This window comes from Lates calcarifer, linkage group LG18 (assembly GCF_001640805.2).
Source record: "Lates calcarifer isolate ASB-BC8 linkage group LG18, TLL_Latcal_v3, whole genome shotgun sequence".
Lineage (NCBI taxonomy): Eukaryota > Metazoa > Chordata > Actinopteri > Centropomidae > Lates > Lates calcarifer.
The window spans coordinates 15,111,375-15,133,175 of record NC_066850.1 but is presented as its reverse complement, the minus strand read 5'-3'; the positions used below and the strand labels follow the sequence as shown (position 1 = coordinate 15,133,175).

At 40.7% G+C, this 21,801-nt stretch overlaps 1 protein-coding gene across 1 annotated transcript in view; it reads right to left on the bottom strand.

The window, feature by feature from the left end:
- arid2 (AT rich interactive domain 2 (ARID, RFX-like)) overlaps window positions 1–11,778 on the bottom strand; it is a 31,760-nt gene extending 19,982 nt beyond the window's left edge. Inside the window, exons 1-4 of the mRNA XM_018684328.2 lie at window positions 10,772–11,778; window positions 10,555–10,648; window positions 9,537–9,634; window positions 146–279 (exon numbers count right to left, since the gene is read on the bottom strand). Coding sequence (XP_018539844.1) covers window positions 146–279; window positions 9,537–9,634; window positions 10,555–10,648; window positions 10,772–10,863 — 418 coding nt within the window. The 5' untranslated portion in view covers window positions 10,864–11,778. The remainder of the gene's footprint in view (window positions 1–145; window positions 280–9,536; window positions 9,635–10,554; window positions 10,649–10,771) is intronic.
- Window positions 11,779–21,801: the final 10,023 nt, after the last annotated feature.

The following is a 21,801-nucleotide window of genomic DNA, read 5'->3' as shown; positions in this document are numbered from 1 at the left end:
GAAATGAGAAACTGAGAGAGACAGAAAACAAGAAACAGAAACTAAATCCATGTAGCTGATACAGACATGACTGAAGCAGAAACAAAGAGTGAACCAATGAACACGGGGGGGGCTTCGGAATACTAAGCATGGTGTCTCTGCCTACCTGATACAATGTGTTGCTGGTAGTTATAAGAGTTGGGAATTGCACCGATTGGAAGAAAGGCTTTGGGATTCCCCGGCTGCGCTTCTTCATCATCCTCGCCGAAGTGATGGACTTTCTCATACTTCTCCAAGTATCTGTGGGGGAAGAAAAAAAGAAACAGATGATGAGCCAAGACTTGCTTGGTGTGAATTTTGCAGTGAATTTGTACTCTACTTTCCTTCCAAGACTTGAGTGAGTTAAGATTTGTTTTTTTAATGTATGCAGACACATTTTCTGACGTGCCTTGGGGGCAAAGACGGCACTCCTCATCTGTGATACTGTGCACAAAGTGAGACTTTTATCATCTAAACACTAAGAATCGGGACTAGCAAATGTCACCCATTATAGTTCACTGATAGAGTCCACTGTCTGTTTCTTTCATGAAACCAAAAAATGGCCATTTATTGCAGGCTGATAAATGTAGCATACCTTACATGTAAAAGGATTTACAATGCATCCAAAATCTTGATAACCCAGAGACAAAGAATGCAGGTTTGACATTTTTCATTTTGGCTTGTTTTGCTTTTCTAACTCTTAAGCTGTGGCCGTGTTTTGTGGTGTAATGACTAAATTATGGTTCTATAAATTCACTTGAATTTATACTGAAATCTTGTACAATAAAACTGTATTCACAGGACAGTGCAATTCCTACTGGAAACCTTTGTAGCATCATCGCTTCCCCCTCTCAATGCTATCTTCAAGTACACTGGACATGTCTTTGACAATCGTCTAATGTCAAAGCTATTATACAGAAACAATTTTGATTATATACATAGCCATACAGTATACAAGCTGTGTCATACCACTGACATGTTTTTTTTTCTTCTCAGGTTTGGAGGGAAAACCCTGGTTTGCTATTGATGCCATACAGGGAATCCTCAAACAAGAGTCAGCGCTTTCAGATATTTCAGAAAGTATGAAATCAGTCACCTGTCCGACGCCCGTATATACTGTCAAACTAGAAATTATACACAGATGAACAAATGAGCACAAAGCAGGAGTAAGAGCTAGCACAGCTGAGCAGACAAGGAGCATCACCCACAGAAACCCAGATATCATCCACAGAAAGTTGAATCACAGAAAAGTCTAGTCTGGCAAGTGCAGAAACACCACAGTGACGAGCATGTAGACACTAAGTGGAGAAATTATTGCACAACCTTAATTCAAGATAAAATATGAATCTACTTTAGAATTCCGAGTATGCAAGAGTGAAACTCAGAGGTGAAGCCAACATTTTACTACTGCGTGTAAAAATCTACCAGGTCGAGCTTTCACCCAGCACTGCTGGTTTAGAAATCATTTTCTGGTTTGAGTCAGTGACAACCTTTTACCAAGCCTGTGGTGCTTTCAAAGGCTCAGAAGTGTTAAGTAAAGTGTAATCCACAAAGGAACTGAGGGTAAAAATGAGCACTGAACAACATGAGACAAGCATGCCTTTGTATGATGGAAGGCTGATGAGTGTTGGTGCAGCGTAAAGCAATATTAGTCACTGATATGACTCTGTGTGTGAAACATCAGAAGACCCACCACAGAAAGTAGACACAAGTGAATCGGCTGCAACGCTTTACAGCTGTGTTCCAACATCGAGTGTGCAATTCATCTTTAAGTGTAATCCTTCTCACATTTTTGAGAAGTTTGTACTCAACTCAGGGAAAAATATTCTCCATCAGCATGCAACTAGCAATTCAGGCTCTCTCAGATTTGATAAATACCTAATAATGATGCAGGGAAATCTGCCAGACAAACAAAAACACACACACTTCCACACACACGCAGCAAAATACCTCAGTGGTGAAAGTGTGGTGAACCCTGCCTGTGTGGCCGTGAGTCACCGAGTGAGCGCCTGTTTCTGAATGAGGCCCCGCTTGTTCATCGTGGCCAAGGTAATCCCCCGTCCGCTGGCAGCAGCCGGGTGACACGCCGGACTATAAATACACTCAGCCTTCATTTGTAGAGAGGAGAGAGTGAGGAGTGCGAGAGAGGCAGAGGGAGAGAGCGGGAGAGATAGGCCGCGGTCCCGACTGCAGCGTCATCAACCGCTGTCTGGGCACGAGCGAGGGAGAAAAAAAAAAGGCGGGTGGGGGGAGAGGGGGGGATTGACTGCAGTTGCTTGTGTCTGCACTTCCCCTTTTTCATACATGCATGATGAGAGGAACATCAGTCCCCTCCCACCCGAGTAGCATGTGTCTACAAACCCAACAGAAACCACCGGGCTTTCATCATTTTACGACGACCGTTTAGGGAAATGAATGCATCACCGCCAAAGCTGAGGTGTGTTTTCCCTCCAAAAATACCATGAGTGCAAAGGGTGGGGGAAGTAACAAGGTGTAAGAAGTGATGGATAGATACACAGTTGCGAACAGCCACTCGTTAGTATTGTGTTATTTACGGTCATCTGGATCACACCAGCGCAGATAACTCCTGGCTTCAATTACTCTCAGCTGCCTGGCTGCCCAAATGCCCTCCATGTGTGAGTGTGTGGGAGTCGATTGCCCCCTGCTGGACGTGGACGCAGACATGCAAACACGCCCACTGCCAATCTCTGGACAGAAATGTTTGCTGGGATTTAATGGAGGCTGGCTGCCCAACACAGGCTGAAGGGGGGTTTGCTTCGTCAATAATCGTGGGAGCGTTTATTGATGACCGAGCCAATTGAGAAAAAACAGTAAAAGCTGGATCATTTACAGGGCAGGCCGTCTGTAGACAGACAGCAACCTTTAAATCACTACAGAGCGTTAACAAAGCAAGTGAGATGACTGGTTTCACATTTAAGACACAAAGCTCACAAACCTCTGTGACTTAAAACAATGAAACAGTAGAATAACCTCAATAACCTACAATACTTCTGCTGATTAAGTAGCAGCAAAGGAAGAGAGTTTAACCCATGTGGTCACTGCATGCATGCACCTTCTATGATTGAAAATACCTCTATCTCAGTCATCAGTCTGGTCAATCTGGATGGCACGGCAGCTCAGCTGTTGTGAGCACTTCCTGTGTACAAATTAAGGCTTCTTGCAACAGAAGAATTTTCAGGTGCAAGTTCACTCCGCCAACACAGGTGACGGTCACCGAGGGAAAAAAGCTCGCTTTTAGAGGCCGAGGCTTTACATCTTTTTTGGACGTTAATGGCGAGTGTTGACGATAGGGCTTTTACTCAAATAGATGCTTTCCTTCAAACCAAGTTGGACTTTCTGTGGTTGTTTTTCAGTGTGTAGCTATGCCACATCTCCTTAGACCACTCAAGTACATTGTACCTTCGACTATGCATTTTGTGTTCCAGTTATTTTTGGGCTGTGAGCATGAGTTTGCTTCCCTTTCACCCAAAGTGTCCCTCACTGCTCCAGTGTCTCTTTCTCTTTGGGTATGAGTTGTTTATGAAATTCACCTGCAGCTGCTATTTATTTGTGGCTTTCACCATTTCCCTTACACTTCCCATTCATCATAAACAGCTGTGAGACTTGATGAACACACTGGATTAGGCTTTGGCAATATGTCAGATTAATCAGAAGTGTCAACATCCATGAAAACTGAGTTGTTATAAAATCCACACCAAGTTGTTTTCAGTTAAAAATGACCAGAAATGACACCTGGCTCCATTTGCTGTCTTAAATGATAATTCTAGGATATTTCAATCTGGTGTATTTCCCATAAATGTATTGCGGCTCTATGAGTCATGATTACTTTGCATTTGCCACCTCTGTTGTAGAGATGTGGGGAAACGAGGGCTTGCACATAAGAATATTTATCGGGGCAATCAGCGTGAGCCTCCTACAACTTTCCAAATAAACATTATTATTACATGAATCACCTCAAACACTTGTTTCTGACTCTGACTGAAAGAAAACGCAGACTATAGCAGCTAGGAACAGCCATTAAACTACGCATTGTCCGGGGCAGTCCCATAAAACTGTGTTGCGAGTAGTTACACCACCCACCACAGTTTACAGGAATGCTGGCCAATTTCAGGTGGCTGTGGTTATCTTGTAGTGGCATTAGCTCTCGCATCTATGAGAGTGACAGACTGATAAAATACTCTCAGTTTGTTGGCGAGGGTCTTATAATGAGAATTGCAGGTACAGAAATGGATGGGCCAGTGTTGAGATTCTACCTCTTTCTGCCATGTCACCAGGTTGCCTCGTGTGTGGTAGCTTGTTTTTTTTTTTTTTTTTTAAATATGTATAATGATGACAGTCTTGCAGGTCTTTTACTTATTATAGTCATAAAACATGTTATATGACTATAATAGTGCTTTACTTTTCCTGCATTTGCATGAAAAAAATGGAATCAGGAATCACCCTCAAGCTGTCAAACTGTAGGTTTACTTTTTGTCCAATATATCACACAGCCTTGTGCTTTACAAATAGTGTTTAGCCAGTTATAGTGATCACCACAATAAACATGACTGGTGATTTTCTGCATAGTGTATACAGTGTACATATGGGTTTATTCTTTCACCAAAATGTCAGAGACACAGGGAACAAGCTCCAGTTATGTGTAAAAGGTACTTGGCAAGTAAAGCAATTCTACTCTTAAGAGCTGGAGGCTATGAAACACCCAGAGCAAACATGTTAACCACATTGTCTATCTAATAAGGCGGTAAAGCCAGATTCTAGCATCACTGTCAAGTATAAGGTAGATATGTGTTTGTTAGCAAGGCGACTGAGCGAAGGAGATTACACTATCAGTGGCAGCCAACGCTGCTGGAGGGCAGGTCAAATTACAGACTGGTCTAAAACACAAAGTCTCAAGATGTTATCTGTGACAGCAAGTTTGTTCTACTGCTCTTATTTTGTCTCTTATTATGCAGTATTAAAAAAAAAACAGAAACAGACACTAGTCGGCACGGCCTTGTCTTTCTCCATAGCTGGTTGTCATTTGAGCATCTCTTAAGTCTGAGCAGCAGCTAGGATGAGGCAGGGGAATAACAACACAGCTAATGCAAGCCAGATCAAAGGCCACTCCATCCAGATGTTTCAGATGAGCGGGAGAATCTGTCGGCACACACAGGAAGCGGAGTGAGACCGAGAAGCACGATGTAACTGGAATAATGTCATAACCAGGTGTGATAATTAACACTCGCCAAGCAGAAAAACGTAGTACATGTGTCTGTGATGGAACAGCATCAGTCGTGCTCCTGGAGGTTCCCAGTGTGTGTGTGTTTGTGTGTGCGTGTGTGTGTGCGCATTTGAACCTCTGTTTCTCTTCAGCCTCAACAGTCTCTCAATCAGAAGCCCATATGGCATTGTTTGATATGCAGAGACAATGTTTTTCACATTTTTTGCCTAAAAATTACGTTGCTGTTGCTTCTCCATTCATGCTTTAGGGGAAAAAATGTATGTCATGCTCAAATTCACATGACGACTAAATTGCTGGGGTCATGAGAATTTTGGTGGGGTCACAAGTTACAAAAAAACGGTTCAGAGGCACATGGTTAACTAGTTGCGGCATTAGCGGGGAGTTAATATTAAAATGTGAAACATTCAAGTATCGACTGAAATGAGTAAACCTGTTGACGTGATTGCACCTGCTTAACACTGCAGACAGTTTAGGGAGGCATAGCTGACAGTGTGGTAAAACAATTTAGCTGTTAAGGAAGCAGCATGTTCAACTCTGAAGACAGAAGATTACTTGGCAGTGGTTGATTCAGCAGAAAGAGCTGGTTTCTTTTTGTGTAATGACTGTGGACAGTAAAAACTGTCCTTGGCAGCAGAGCTAAAAAACTAACTTGCTCATAATATAGCGTGGGTCAAAAGGTGGAATCTGAAACACTTTCAATAGATCACTGCCATGTGTACTCAAAAAAATAAATAAATAAATTTAAAAAAAAATCAAGGTTTGGTTTAAGCAGGCAAAATGTCATCTAAATGATGATGTTCCTTGAAACAACAACAACACAACAGGGTATCTCAGAACATTTAAACTGTTGAGCAAGGCAGAATAACCACTAATTTCTTCTTTTACACACTTCCAACCATGTGTAAAAACCTCATCAAAATAAAAACAATACACAAGTTGAACATTCAAGCCAACACAACAGCTTAAGTGAGCAGTTCCTAGATGTCCGTGCCTCCTGGGCCTGATTTCCTCCCAATGGGGATGCAGTGGAGAGGGCAAACAAAGGTTGAACCAGGGTATCTGTCACCTGACTTGGCTTCTGTGTAAAATATCGCTACAGTTAAGAAGAGAAGTACAAGACTGTAGCAACACCAGGGGCTTTATTTCGAAACACCTTTCATTCACTCTCAAATTATGGTGAGTGCCTGGATGAACTGAATGGCGTTTTTTTCCTTTTGCTGAAAAATCAAGACTCTTGTTGCCCCACGAGAGTTGAGAGTTTAGCACTAACCACTTCCAAATCATATGAAACTGCTAATGGAGGAGGAAAACCGGGGAGATGTGGAACAGTATCGACTGAGAATCATCCAAATCAGTGTAGCCACAGGAAAACTGGAAGCAAGCTTTAGCGACTCTAACTCAGTCCAGTCAGCCAGACACAGTGCAGCGTAGGCAGATGTAGAACCTAAATGTATGTCAAATTATGGAAGTGTGTAAAAGGTTTTCTACAGTCACAGGAACAGATCTGGGGCAAACAGGTTAGCTTCAGATACACGTTACACATGTACCATTAAAAAAATTTGGTTCCTCTACCGTAATACTTCTAATACAGTAAAGACTATTCATTAATTTCCTAAATCCTTTTGGATTTCCATAAAACTTCAAACAGTTTTATTTAATACTTAATACTTTATGTCAGCAGTTCTGTTGGACATCTTACTGTGTCTCAATGATCAATAATTCCCTCAATCTCAGACCTTAACACCTCTCATTTAAAGTAATATCTTTTGCTTCAATCTTGCTATTAAAGTGAGCTGAAAACAGAACTGTATTTCTAGTGTGTCAGTGTGATTTGATGCCAACACTTTGATCCAGAGTGTGAATCCCTTCCGCCCCGAAGTTGAAATGAAATCAGCGCCATTGGTAGGACTGATGTCAAAGCAGCGCTTCAACAAGTTGAAAACGAGCTCGAAAAATGTTTCTGGCAAGCGTCGCTCACTTATTACCAAGTGACATTCAGATATCAAATAGACGGCAGCAGGAGCTGGCACTGAACTTTCAGCGCTGCCTATTACTCCGCTATGAGTGGGAAGTGCTGACCGGAGAGAGCAACATCATGATCATCTTATTCATTCAGACAGGGGGAAACTTGGTTAACAGTCAGGGCATCCTGTGACAGAAAAAGTCACAAGTTTGATCCCTGCCGCAACGGTGTGTTCTCCTACCTGCCAATATGAATTCACTCGGAAGGGGGGGGGGCAAACACAGCTTAAAAATGACTGAGCAGCCAATGGTTACAGATGGTCATTCAACTGACAAATCAAGATTAACACCTGATATTAGCAAACATTCATCCAGCTTAAGTGTCCTTGAGCGCCACACTGAATCTGAACCAACTCCAGTGAGCACATATCTACTGTGCAACTGTAACTCTGAACTCCCCGGATGAGGGCAAAATGAAAATCTCTCCCACAGTGATAACACTTGTGCAAAGCAAAACTGGTCAGAAGATTAAGGGGAAAAAAACTCTAATTTTTCTATCATACTCACTCAAGTCAGCAAAAAAGCAGCACGGGGGAGGCGAGAATAGTCTCTATTATCAGCCTTGTTTGAGGCAAGACCAGTCTAGCTGCCTGCTGCCTCTGACATCCACTACACTGAGTTGCCTTAGATAAACTTTATAAAATAGCTCCAAAAGGCTGTCGCGACACAAGTGCAATATACAGCACGTCGGTCGACTCAGCTGTCAGGCCTCTTTTGCTCATCCACCTTCCCAAAATATTTTTAAAAAGGTAATAATTACAGTGAATTAGCTGTTCTGAGTAACACAGGTGAGCTTAAAGAAAACCATTCCTCTTAGCCATGATGTTAATGGCTTCACATAATTTTCTGCTTCATCTTGTCATCTGCAGAACAAGGTATCAGCCTACTGGTATTTATAAACCACTCTCTGACATGAGATAACAGACACATTAGTTGGCCTAATTGTGTCCTCCTAAAAAATCTTTTAGAAGCTCAACAAATCAGATCATCAGTTGACTTTCAGTGACAAGTACTTCAGGCACACTCAAAAACTAAGCCTGCTCAACAAAGACAGAAACAGAATTTTGAATGTTGTGTTTCACTAAGCCTACAAGGATAAGTTGCCTCATAAATCACATCACAGAAACCCAACACCTTTTTGCACTATAGGCACTTCCACAGGAGGAACAAAGTGCTGTCTTGTCAGTTCTCTCAACTTTATAGAGACCATGACGCCAAATAACATGATCACCTGCTTTAGAAAAAGTGCTTTATTAAGTATTTTGTCATTTACATTAAATATGTAACAAGATAATAGTGGCTTATGGGCATTATGGTACTCATAGAGACCTCAACTTAAGTTCATTAGTACTGCACTGCAAGCCTGAGGTGTTTCTCCCCTTCAGTGAACACTGATGTTTGTGTGTGAAGTTTTGAGGAGCTACAGGTCTCATCAGAATGTCTACAGGCAGTAATCACACTGACTGCTACTCTGACAACATGCAACAGCTTCCATCAAAGGCGAACTTGACACAAGTGCACAGATTGCTGGCCACTGCTATGATATCAACTGGTGACCTACAGGTGCAGCGGCCCCTAAAATATCTATGAGAGGGCTACAAGCATTTCTCTGCAACAGAGGTGTAATCCCCTGCAGGCAGGTGCTGCTGATGGGAACAATCGTTTGCGTGAGGTGAAGGGGGAAGAAAAGGAGTGCACAGAAAGCGGCAACACCAAAACCACAAATGCCAGCTGTTGGGGAGAGCTGCGTTTACACCAGACTCCCATCACTGGCAGCTGACTCCGTCAAGATTTGGAAGCTGCATGCAATACATGTTACGGCACCCAGATCTACAAAATCATTAGAGCTACATCAAAAACCAAACGCCCTGAGGCTACACCATTTTCAGAGAGGAATAACCATCATTAGTTTATAGTTTAGGGCCATTAGTGACAAAATACTCCTTCAGTGTGTTCTCCAAAACTATGTTCCAGACTTAACAAAATACAGAGCACACATGTCTGTTATAACAGACTGAGCAGAGTGCTGCTTTTTTTTTTTTTTAAATAAAAGAGCTGAGTGAGTACATATCTACCATGCTGTGGCAAATGTACACAGTACAGACCTTACTTTACCTGTCACAATAATGTACTAGTGCAGCTTCCTAGCAGAGGGGAGCAGAGAGGCTAGATCCTGCTGACTGCATCTTAACATTTGTAAACACTTCCCACATGCTACCTGAGAGGATCAGAGCTGCATGGCCATGCTACTTACCGAAGGTAGTACTGTTTTAAAGCAAATGCAGCGTTGGAACAACTCCTGGGAAAGTTAAACTCTTCTCCAAGTTCAGTCCATTGGTTTTTGTCAGAGACCTGAAAGAAGGGGGGAAATGAGTTCGTTAGGAGATAAAACACCGGCAACAACAAAAAGAGCGGTTACACTGCAGCCATCTGTTCTGCTACAGGTTCCCCCAGTGAGGCAATATCAGAATCACTAATCAATAACTTTCTCAAACAGCTGAAAACAGATAAAAATACTGAACAACACGAAATCACCCGATGGGGCGTTTAGCACAGTTGCGTTTAATTAGCCACTAGCATGTTTATTAAGCGAACATATTTACATTTGACACTTCAGTAAGTACAACTGCCTGGCTCCCTTTAGGATACTATCGTTACTGTTGAGGCTAGTTAGCACTATAGCTAACAAGCTAACTTGACTTTTCCATTTTTGCGTTAAAACCAAACGAGGCCAAACTCCAGCAAACTGTCTCTGTCAAAAAACATATGCTTTAGCTTGCGGCGACCCGTTTGATTTTGGAGTAGGTTTTGGTACCGTTTACTGTATTCACTACATGGGCCTGTGAGGCCTACATTTTGAGATCAGCCATGAAGCCGAAGAAAGATGGCTATGGCGAGAAAGAAAAATCAAGCTTCCCCTGGTTGAAAACTACCGGTAAAAGCCCGGGCGAAACGCTATGTCCTAAGCGGTGTTTTCCGAGGCCGGGCTCCGTGCCGATAATCGATGGTAAACGTGCCCGCTAATTTTGAGTCGCTCCAACTGCACTCTGACTCCGAGCGGTTGGACTCTCAATTCAAACCACACAACAACACAAGCCACCACATTGCATAGAGATACATGGCAAACTAGCACAAGGCCAACACCGACCCACTAACGTTTTTCTAGAGGGTTACACTTGTCCCGGGTTACCCACACGGAGTTGTAGAGTGGTCCACCGAGGAGTCCACAGACAGCAGAGTGTGGAGAAAATCCACTTTTAGTTCCCACTCACCTTTGCAAATCCACCTAAAGAGACGACTCTGATATAGAGAGCATTCAGATCCAGCTCTTTCCCACCCACGATAGGAATCTTCTTGAACGGCGATCTGAAGGGATAACACAAGAAATAAAGGCACATATGTTTAAATAACTGTTTTGGTTAACTCCCAGTCACGGGCAATGAAGATTTAAAGTTATATTTCTTGGGAATAAAGACGCCCCAATCTCACCCTCTGCTTTGGTGGAATTGCCGCAGCTCGTCCAGGAAAGCCTGTCCTTTCCTTCGCTGATCTAGTAGATTTTTCCCCGTCGAATTTGCCATTGTTTTTGCATGCAAAAACGGTTAAACCCCACTTCAGTCGCTTCTTAAGACACCAAGGATCCCATACTCCGCCGGCGCTCAGTCATTCGCGAAGCTGAGTGTTTAAAAAGTTAAAGAAATAGCTGATAGCAAGAAGAGCGGCAGCTCGCTAATAAAGACTGATGCACACAGAAAGCAAGCCCGATTCAACCCCGGACTAAGTTCCAACGAACAGTCACAAATACGACCGATTTACCGACAGATTAGAAACGCCATGGCAGAAGGTGTTGAATTAATGCTTTTGGTCGCGGTTGTATTCGTTTGGAGTGGTTTGACAGTGTGTTACGGACGCAGCTCCGAGGCTATCGCACACACTGTAGAGCGGCAGAGGGATCCAGTTCTCAGACAAAAAGATGTGAAGGCCGCGGAGCCCGGCCTGCCATGCGTGCAGCGCCCTCTGCGGCCAAAGGCGGCACTGCATCTCTCAAGAGCAGAGCGGGTGTTGGAACAATAGAGACTGTTTTCTTTTTTAGGGACCGTCTGACAACTCGTCTCTCTGTTTGGAAAACGGGTCAGGAGGTACTTGGAAATGTCCCGTGGGGGGAGGGGATAACACTAATTAACATAGCTCCCTTGTTATCCCAAAAAGGCGTGTAATGGAGGGCAACTCTACACTTTATTGGTAAGATACAATTTTTCTAGGCTGACATAATGCCTTTGTATATTTGTCACTACCTTCAAAATAAATATCTTCCCTCAGTGAAAGCAGTTAAATGACCTCTCATTCTATTAATAAAGAGGAACTATGGTCAAAAAATGTCATAATTGTAGAAATGCCACAGGTATATTTTGAAATATCACACTGCCTCTTAAAACCAAAACTGCAGAAAATCATATAGAATCCTGAGTTTTTCAAAATTCACTATATCAGTACTTCTGCAGTTACGAGAAATGTATTTAATAATGTTATTTAATGATCGTCATCAGTTTTTTCTTGATTAATGTACCAATGTGTATACTACTGCACTGAGTATATTCTGACATTTGTGCACAACTCTGAAAATCATTTTCTTGCACAGGTGGCCCTGTGCTTTATGACTGTCATATTTTGTCTAAAATGTATTCTTTGTGACTTACTTGCAATTATTTTGACATATCTGTGTCTCATATTAAACTGAACAAAATTATATTAGAGTCCCTAATAGTAGACAATATTAGACTTCCCACCCAGTGTAACTCTACACAAATGAATCATTTTATGTTCATTATTCTATGCTGAGCTTGATTTGGCTTAGTTTGACATATGGTGTCACTTGCATTGCAATGCTGTTTAATTTGGTGGAATTTCAGACAATAAAACACTATTTTATGATTTCGATTCAAACTGTATAATTTCTTTACAGTTATAACTCTCAGTTTAAATATCTATTTATTTTTTAAGTTATCAAAGTTTTAGTGGTTCACGTATGGTAACTATAGTGTTTGGTTATTTTTTTTCACTGAGCACTTTGATGCTGGAAACTTGTAAACGCTGTGGTTAGCTGCCCCTATCCCTTGGTGACCACTTCAAAACGACTTTTATCTCACGGGATGGTTGAAAATTACTCCTGATCCCTTTTCCTTCTAACTGCCAAGCGGATATCTTCTTGATGGGGTTACATTCAACCATTACACGTACCCCTTTGCTCAATGAAAAACCTGTCACAAAATGGCGGAGACGTACGTTAGCAGACCCCATTTTGAGGAATTGACACTAGACAACGGAAAAGTGCGTGTCCTTGCGTGTGGTTTTCAAAATAGTGTTGTTTTTGCAAACAAACTGCGGCACACCGGAGTTCACCTCACGCCTGTTTGGACTCCCCACCCGTCAACCGAATTCGGGGCTAACGAGTCGGTCGTGCGCTAGCTAGCTCCTTAGCGTAGCAAGCGTTAGCGTACTTAGCGAAATTATCACGAACCTGTTCAGAGCAGTTCGTGTTAATCCAATTACCAGGTGACATTTCACGTTAATGGAGACGTTACCCACAGTCTTGTGTCACTACCAAACAATATCAACCACCTCATACTGAAGAAGTCTTTGTTCAAAAGGGCATGGTTTGGACGCTAGCTCTATCAGGGACTTACATTCGCGTGTCCGATTTCAATCCCTTATTAACACTGCTAATATTGCTAACGAGGATATCTCTGTACGCCAACAGTTCACCGAGAAGCTTTCGAACCAAGCACAATGTTTCAGTTGTCATCATTCAGTTGTATGTAACATCAGTCACCGTGTAGTTTTAACTACAATACACCAAACTAACTCAGGCTGTTGTGAGAATTGTTGACGGCAAGCTGGTGTTTAAGCTAACGGGCTAGTTAGCTAGCGTACGCACATACCCACACTTTACATTCCCAGCTATTTGCTAGCTTTTCAATGTGAAACAGTCCGTGTTATTAATAATTATGCGACTTCTACCTAGTCAATAAAACGAATTAATTACTGTGCTGTTGGTTACCATACTACCCGTGTCAGCTTATTTTGTCTAGCTACTGCATATTCAGTGCACGGGTTGATTAGATAGTGATGTGCTAACAGAGAAATCCACATTGGTGTTATGCGAATCAGAGGGAATTCAGTGTTTTAGCCGGCTAGTCAGAAAATATTAAAACACAGAAAGCGTGAAAGAAACGTTTTCTTTACCCGTTTGTCTGTATAATTTTGTGAAAGGTACAGCTTTGCCTTTTATTTTTGTGGCGAAATCACTACTGATAAATTTGCTATTCATACCTCTACTCAAAGTGATTAGAAGTAGTACTTTTAGTTGCAATTTGGATTAAATAAAATAATCAATTACTTGAATTCAAGTTTAATGTTGGTGGTCAAGTGGTCAAGCAAAATACTGTAACATGAATGCTTTGCAAGAAAATGGCCTACTTATTCTGGGCATATGGACCATCCCTATAGCAGTATTAACAAGAGCTATAGGATTATTAAATTATTTTAATGCTGCTGTTCAGTTGCGTCAGAATTGTAGTTGTGTATGTCATAAGGATTAAGATTGATATCTCTCTGAAATATTAATGTAGTAATGATGCATATTCAACATGTAATCATTTGGATATACAGTAGTGTTGGAGTCCTCACGTCCGCAGCAATACGCTTTGTAGATTAATTGCATTTGCATTGTCTTCAAACAAGAAATGAAACAGATGTATTCTTGGTATTAGTATGCTTTTTGACATATTCTTTGGATTTTCGGTTTGGGCTGACGGTGAGATTTCCTTGTGATAGATGGATGATTTTGCCTACAGCAAAACATAACTCCAAAAACATGGATATAACATGAGATTTCAGGTTTTTGACGTATACCTTAATTCAGAGCAGTCTGAGCATTCAGTGAATGGCCTGTCATATGGAGCTTAACTGTGAGAAATGCTTAAATAGACAGGGTGCCCTAACATCAATAATAAGTACAAATGGTATCGTAAGTGACCAGGTCCATCAACTGACCTTCAGCAGATCATTGTCATCAGCACCAAAGTCACCTATTTACCAAATATGTATTGATTTATTTTTAGAGACATAAATCAATGCATTTTTCCTTAAAAGAACATGCATGTCATAATAATAATCAACATTATGAGTTAATGCCATAGAGGTATACGTAAGCTTAAAATCTGTAAAAAAAAAAAAAAAAAAAAAAAGCAGGTTGAACTTGTCTGTCTTTAACATCTTTGTAGCCACCCATTCAAATTGCATTTTAAAAAAAGTGATGAATGGCGTGCAGTGACTGTGAATGTGCACTTGAAGGCAGCACGGTCAGTTATGTGCCATCATGCAGAGGTCCTCATCTGATGTGACAGGAAAGGCCTCTCGCAGCATATGGCGCAAATGGGGCCAGCAAGCCCAAGCTGCCTCCAAGCACTCAGACAAAAGATCCCAGTGGGACGCCAACTATATGTAACGTCCTTACACCTCCCTGCGGCTTCCACGCCTGAGGTTTGTGTCTCTGAAGTAATGTGGGGGGTGGGGGTGGCTTGAGTTATTTGCTGGAAAATGGCTCCATCTTCTGGCAGTTAGGCGTTATGGATAAATGATGGGATGGTTTCACCTCATTTCGTTAGGAACATATTGTACTTGGAGGATCAGCAGAGAGATTTTAAACTGGATACAGTCACAGTTGGACTAAGATGTATGCTAGGAGATTAAAGGAGGGAGCAGTGGGTGGTAGTGAGTGATCCTAATACAGCTGGAAGTTGTGCAGTACAGCTATTCATGGTACTGTAATTTAAAGAAGTTTTGTGTATATTTCAGTCAGTATAGTATTACCTCAAATACATTTTGCTGTATATTAGATTATGTTTATGCTACAGGGCTGAGGCAAACCATTAACCACTGGAGCAATGCTACATGCCACAGCATTTATAGCCTAAGCTGTTTCGCATTTTACACATATACACATGGTACAATAAGAAAATACATGACAACAAAACTACAGGAACACACACAATATTTCAATATATCTGCCTCAAAACTCAGCTCATTCATGATTACATGACTGATCCCTTTCTAAAAAAGAAGAGAGGGAAATGTTGTGCCTCTTCATAAATATTACACTAAGCTGAATGGCCTAAATTGCATTTGCATTAATCCTGCCAGACAGCCAATTATGATTTACTTCTGTCAGTTATGGTGGTTTAAATATTTTGCTATTGTTGCTGAACAAGCCAAGGAGACATAAATGTAATGACTGAATCAAGAAGCACAAACACATTACTTATTTTTTATTTACATTAGTTATTGTGCTTCTTGATCCCAAAAAGATACATAACAAGAATTTCATCAACTTTTCAGAATTTTTTGTATGCTCTCTAAAATAAAGTACAATATGACATTTTGACATCTGTTCTTGTACCATGTAAGTAACCTGCTAATGTTGTTAATATATTTTATTCAGTGTTTTGGTTAGGTAAAAGTTTGATTATATTGTAAGTAAGATTGACCCAAAAGGTAATGTATTAACTCAAAACCATTAATAACTTGTGAGATGTTTACCAGGTTCATTATCAGGGCCACTTATGCAAATCATTGTCAAAATCACTGTAAAACATTGTCCTTCTGTGTTGATCATTGCATCATCTGGTATAGTCATAGCCATAGCTGCCTTTTAATGATCAATCCATCATGTCCATAAAAGTCAATCAGATCCAGAGGCTCCTATCTATTAAAAACAGAGTGTACATACAGTCAAGATGAACCTAATTTGCAGTTTTAAGTTAAATGGATTCAGGGTAAAACCAACAGATTAAACAGACTGTGCCCATACGTGTATTCATGTATGTATTTATTGTTAATAACTGTGTAGTCAGAAGTTTATTTGCTTGTTTGTATTTGGTAGTATTGCCTTTAAACTATTGAACTTGAATCAAACATTTCAGGTAGTCTTCCACAAGCTTCTCACAATAAGTTGCTGGAATTTTGGCCCATTCCTCCTGACAGCACTGGTGCAACTGAGTCAGGTTTGTAGCCTTCCTTGCTTGCACATACTTTTTCAGTTCTGCCCACAAATGTTCTATTGGATTGAGGTCAGGGCTTTGTGACGGGCACTCCAATACCCTGACTATTTTGCCACAACTTTGAAAGTATGCGTGGGGTCATAGTCCATTTGGAAGACCCATTTGCAACTGAGCTTTAACTTTCTGGCTGACATCTTTAGATGTTGCATTAAAATATCCACAGTAAAACACCCCTGCAACATGATGCTGCCAGTCCTGTGCTTCACAGTTGGGAGGGCGTTCTGTCTCAACCTTTTCCTTCAAACATAACACTGGCCTTTATGGCCAAACAGTTCAAGTTTTATTTCATCAGACCACAGGACATTTCTCCACAAAATACCATCTGTATCCCCATGTGCAGTTGTAAACTGTAGTCTGGCTTTTTATTGGCTGCTTTGGAACAGTGGCTTCTTCCTTGCAGAGCAGTCTTTTAGGTTATGTCGGTATAGAACTCATTTTACTGTGGATATAAATACTTTTAGATCTGTTTTTTTTCAGCATCTTCATAAGTTTCTTTGCTGTAGTTGCTGGAATTGATTTGCACTTTTCACATCAATAAATATTCATCACTTAGGAGACAGAATGCATCTTCTTACTGAGCAGTATAACACCTGAGTCGTCCCATGGAATTTATACTTGCATGCTGTTGTTTATACAGATTAACATAGCACCTTCATGTGTTTGTAAAGTGCTCCCATGGACGCAATGAATTTCAAGGTAGGGCTTAAAATACACAGGCAGACAGGTACACCCCCAACTGACAATGTCTGTAGACAATTGTTGGGAATATTCCTTGTGTCATGCACTAAATAATGGCCCTTACTGACCTGCCAAACTTATAGTTTTCTGATGTGAAATCTCTGGAATGGTAAAGAAATGGGTTTTAATGACGTCAAACTAAGTGTTTGTAAACTTATAACTTCAACTGTTCATGTATGTGTGGATAAGGGAGATTTTAAAGAACATGTATATAATATTTGACAAGTGAGTCCACTGAAATCTTCATATTTTAGTTTTTCGTTCAGGCTGTTGTTCTTTGCCTTGGAGCGCTGCTGTTCCCACCTGTTGCTTCTTGTTGCTTTGCTATCATGTGTTTTGATCAGCCAGCAAGTTATATTATGGAGCAAAGTCATTTATGCACCTAAATCTTGTTTTTATAAATGAACACTCCATAAAATTGTCAAAAAAGTTGCTAAGTATTTTTAAATATAATTTGACAATGGTGCCAGTTCATTGGTCATTCATTTGGTATCTTTAAGGTTTGTTTGTATAATGACATTATAGGTTTGGCTGCAGATTGAGAGTCCTGGCCCCAGGTAATGACACAGTACTGTATATAAAATGTTGACTTAATGTCATGGATGTGGGCTAATCTCGCAGGCCCTGAAACCAACATGATCACAGTGGAAGCTGGAACACTTTTTGTCTTTAAAGATCTTCTCCTCTATCACTAGTGCGATGCTGAATCAAAGATAATGTTTCTTACCTGGTGAATTTATTGAAACTGACTATTTGTGTTCCAGCAAAGTGTGTCTTTTAAAAAACACTATCTCACTAGAGACATATAAAGCCCAGCTCCTCCACCCTCCACATGGAAAATATGTTCAGACTCAAATCCTTTCATTAGCATTCTAGTCCAATTCAAAATGTCTCAAAGTCAGGGTTTCATCACAAGACAGGTGCTGTCTTTGGGGTTAACTTCCAGTCAGTAATCAGTGCTACCAAAAACAGGGAGAGTGTTTCTGGTTCACCTTCCGATCACTAGGTGGCACTTGTGTTTAAAGCATGGGAGCGAGGTCAGAGCAGGGCTGTGTGAATTCACTCCTCACAAAAATACTCAGTATTGTTTATTGATTGATTGCACTCTTGATTTTATTTTTTCAGCTATGGGCTGTTACATTACTAAACCCTAGTTCGTCCGGTTCTTTCCTGCGTGGGTTCTCTCCAGGAACTCTGGCTTCGTCTCATAGTCAATTACTCTAAATTGCCTGTAGGTGTGGATGTGAGTGTGAATGGTTGTTTGTCTCTACGTGTCAGCCCTGTGATGGACTCCTGATCTATCCAGGGTGTACCCCACCTCTCGCCCAGTGTCAGCTGGGATTTGCTCAAGCCCCCTGCAACTCTTCAGGATAAGCGATACAGATAATAGATATAGATAATGGATGGATGGATAACAGATTCATGAATTTGTTATTCAAGACACTCAGCGTATGTTAAGATGGTTTGGTGGCTGGAGTGGCCTATGGATTTGGCCATTTTGACATTATAGTATTTCATAAATCTTTCACTGGACCATCAACTAGATTTTAAAAAAAGTTCCCACTGTTAGAAAATATTTGAGCATTTTCTTTACTATGTTCACTGAATGGAGGTCTTGGTACACAAGTATGTTATTTGATAAAAGTGATCACTTTTTAAGTCATACAAGATATGTAGCAAAGGATGTCAGTTTATAATTCTTCCAGTGTAAAGCACAGCATTAGTGTATGTGTGACATGAATGTGGGACAGTGTGTAACACAAGGGTAAACACAGCTGTAGCTAATAACATTAATGGCTTACCCATCATTAATGTTATCAGCTGCTGCTGTGTTTTCTGCTCTGACCCCCTCTGTGATAAAGGCTCCATTACTTTGTGTTGTTTATTCCTTTCTTTTCAGGACTTTTTTTTATGCTGTATTTCTTGTAGATGCAAGTTGTTCTAATGTTCATTGAGTGCCTGAAATCCAATAGGACTCCCATGTGTTACTAATGGCATTAACATTGGCTCTGTTCCATTCAGCTGGGGTCTGAAAGTGACACACTTAGAAATGGAATACAGGGTTGTCTCAGAGCAACACTTGAGAGTGTACGTTAACAACATAACACTACAGCCATTAAACTCTGACTCACAGAAGTTGCCCGTGTCCTTGTCCTTTTGTATATCCATACTATAAAGCACCAACTGGCATATATTGGGGATTTTAGAAAAGTCAGAGTTTCCTAATGCCCATGTTTACCAGTTCATTTCTAACTTCATCTGTCCATAGCACTTGTTTCCAGGACGACTCTGGCTTATACAGATGTTGCTGTGTAAACTCCAGACATCTTTTGTGATGAGGTTTCTCATCGGGTTTCTTTCTGAGGACTCTTCATTTAGACTCTGTTTTTGCATCAGCATTGCATCAGTGAAACGATGCACCACCACTCCTCTGTCAGTTAAACCTTCCCGCAGCTCGTCTGCAGTCATACCAGGTTTTGCTTTGCCTCTCTGTTCAGCAGACGCAGAGTTTTACCTGAGAGTCTTGACAGTCACCACATGAACCTCTTAACTGTCATTTTGTAATGTCATTTCAGACAGAGGCAGTTTCAAGCTGGAAGCACTTTGATATCTTTTTATAGCCTAACCTCAATCAGTTGCTTAGGAGCCCATGATTGTTGAGTGTTACCTCAAGGTTTGAAGAGAGGGAGAGAGAGAGTTTATCAGCTCTGGAAATGTGATCAGTTGACTACTCCTAATGACATTTCTTGACCTGCCTTAGAAGTCCTAATAAGTCCATTTAAACACCTAATGAGTTAATGAAGTTCTAAGAGTTTAAAAGTAAAAGGGTGCTCAAACTTTTGCACATGTCACAGTTTAATTTTCATGAAAGAAAAATTAACACACTGGAAGGAGAAAGGTTTTTTTTCAATGTGTATTTGCTTCTTTTCACTTCAAGAAATCCCAGAGTTCCCACTTTTGTATTCAACTATATGAGCCCCAAAGAGAAATGAACACACACTGAGTTTTATTTTATCCAAATGCTGACTGAACTTATCTTTAATAGTGCACTGATTCATAAATTATTGAGAGACCTAAGAGGTACGGCTTAAATTGCTTTCACATGTTGTCAGTTTTTGGTTTGCCATCTGCATTCTTGGTTTGTTTTTTTAAAATAAAGTCTCCATCCAAAATCTTTTTCAAAAAGTACACTTTATCTGACACACTGTTACTGATTAGCAGCTTATCAGGTCAGTGAGGTCGTAGTGGTTGAACACTGTGTTTGTAGAAACCTGCAGTTCACTGAACACACACAAGGCAAATGTTTAATTTGCACACCAACACTTTAATCTGACACTTTACTGCCAGGAAAAGAACAGAATAAAACAACAAAAACACAGGTTTGTATTGATGTTATTCACACAAAAAAAAGTTTCTGTCAATTGTCATTTACTGTAATTATATGTGCTCTCTGGTCAACAACAGAACAATATCCAGTTTCAGGCAGCTTAAGAGAGTCAGCTGGCAGGGAGGAAGGGAGGCAGCTGGAAGACTGGCTGTTTCCTGTAGTATTTATAACAAAAAAAGGTTGTAGTAGAGGCTGCCATGGTTTCACACCACAATGGCAAGGGTGCGGCTGAAACTCAACACAAACCTGTCCTCCCTCCCCCTCACGAGGCAAGCCAGCCCTGAAAAGCCCCTAAACAGATAGGTGGTTGTAAAGGGACTCATCCTCCTTGTTGTTAATCATAAAGTAGGCCAGTGTTCTTTTTTTTTTCTCTTTGATGGGTCAGTGATGTTTGTATACTGTGGTAGTCAACATCATTACCTTTCTGTCAGGCAGGTGTAGTCTGGGGTCCCCAAGGAAGGAGGGGCCCTGATCACTGCAAGGTGATCTCTTTGTTGTTAACTAACTTTCTCCACAGTTATTCCATGTTAGGTATAATCATTGACAATGTGTTGCACATGAAAATTAACTCTTGCTTTGTTGACACTGGCTTTATTTTCACTGTCTTTGGCTTCCCACAGAATCTGCTGCTGCATGTGCAACACAATGTTTTAAAGCTGGGGTCTCTGAGATCCCAAACTCAAGTAATGTGTCATGTTCTGTAGTGAACTTCTGAAACATGTAAACAGTTCAATACAAAAAGTTCTCATAAAACGTCATGTAGAATTAAGCTGATGTTTTTTAAGCAGTTACAGAGGGTCTCTGGGACCCCAAACAGATTGTGGGTATATGAGTTCCCACTAATGGAATGCAATTAAGTACATTCACTTAAGTTCTGTACTTACATACTACAATGAGATACTACTACTTTTAGTATTTCTATATCATGCCAGGAAAAATGCACTTTTTACCTCAGTATATTTATTGCATCCAAACATATGAGGATTTGAAAAAGTATGATGTCTTGTTGTAGATTTAACTGCCCAACTGTACTATATCAAAAAGTAAGCAGTAATGATCTAATAATGATATACTGTATATACTGTAGTGACTAGTCACTGTGGCCATTCATCTGCATTGAGTACTTTTGATACTTAAGTAGCATTTTCAATGCAGGGCGTTTGCTTGTAATATAGACAAAGGATATGTATACCCCCTCCACCACTGCACAGAACTCTATGGGATCATAAATATAAAACATTGCTTTGGGGGAACAGGCGACATGGCTTCAAGTG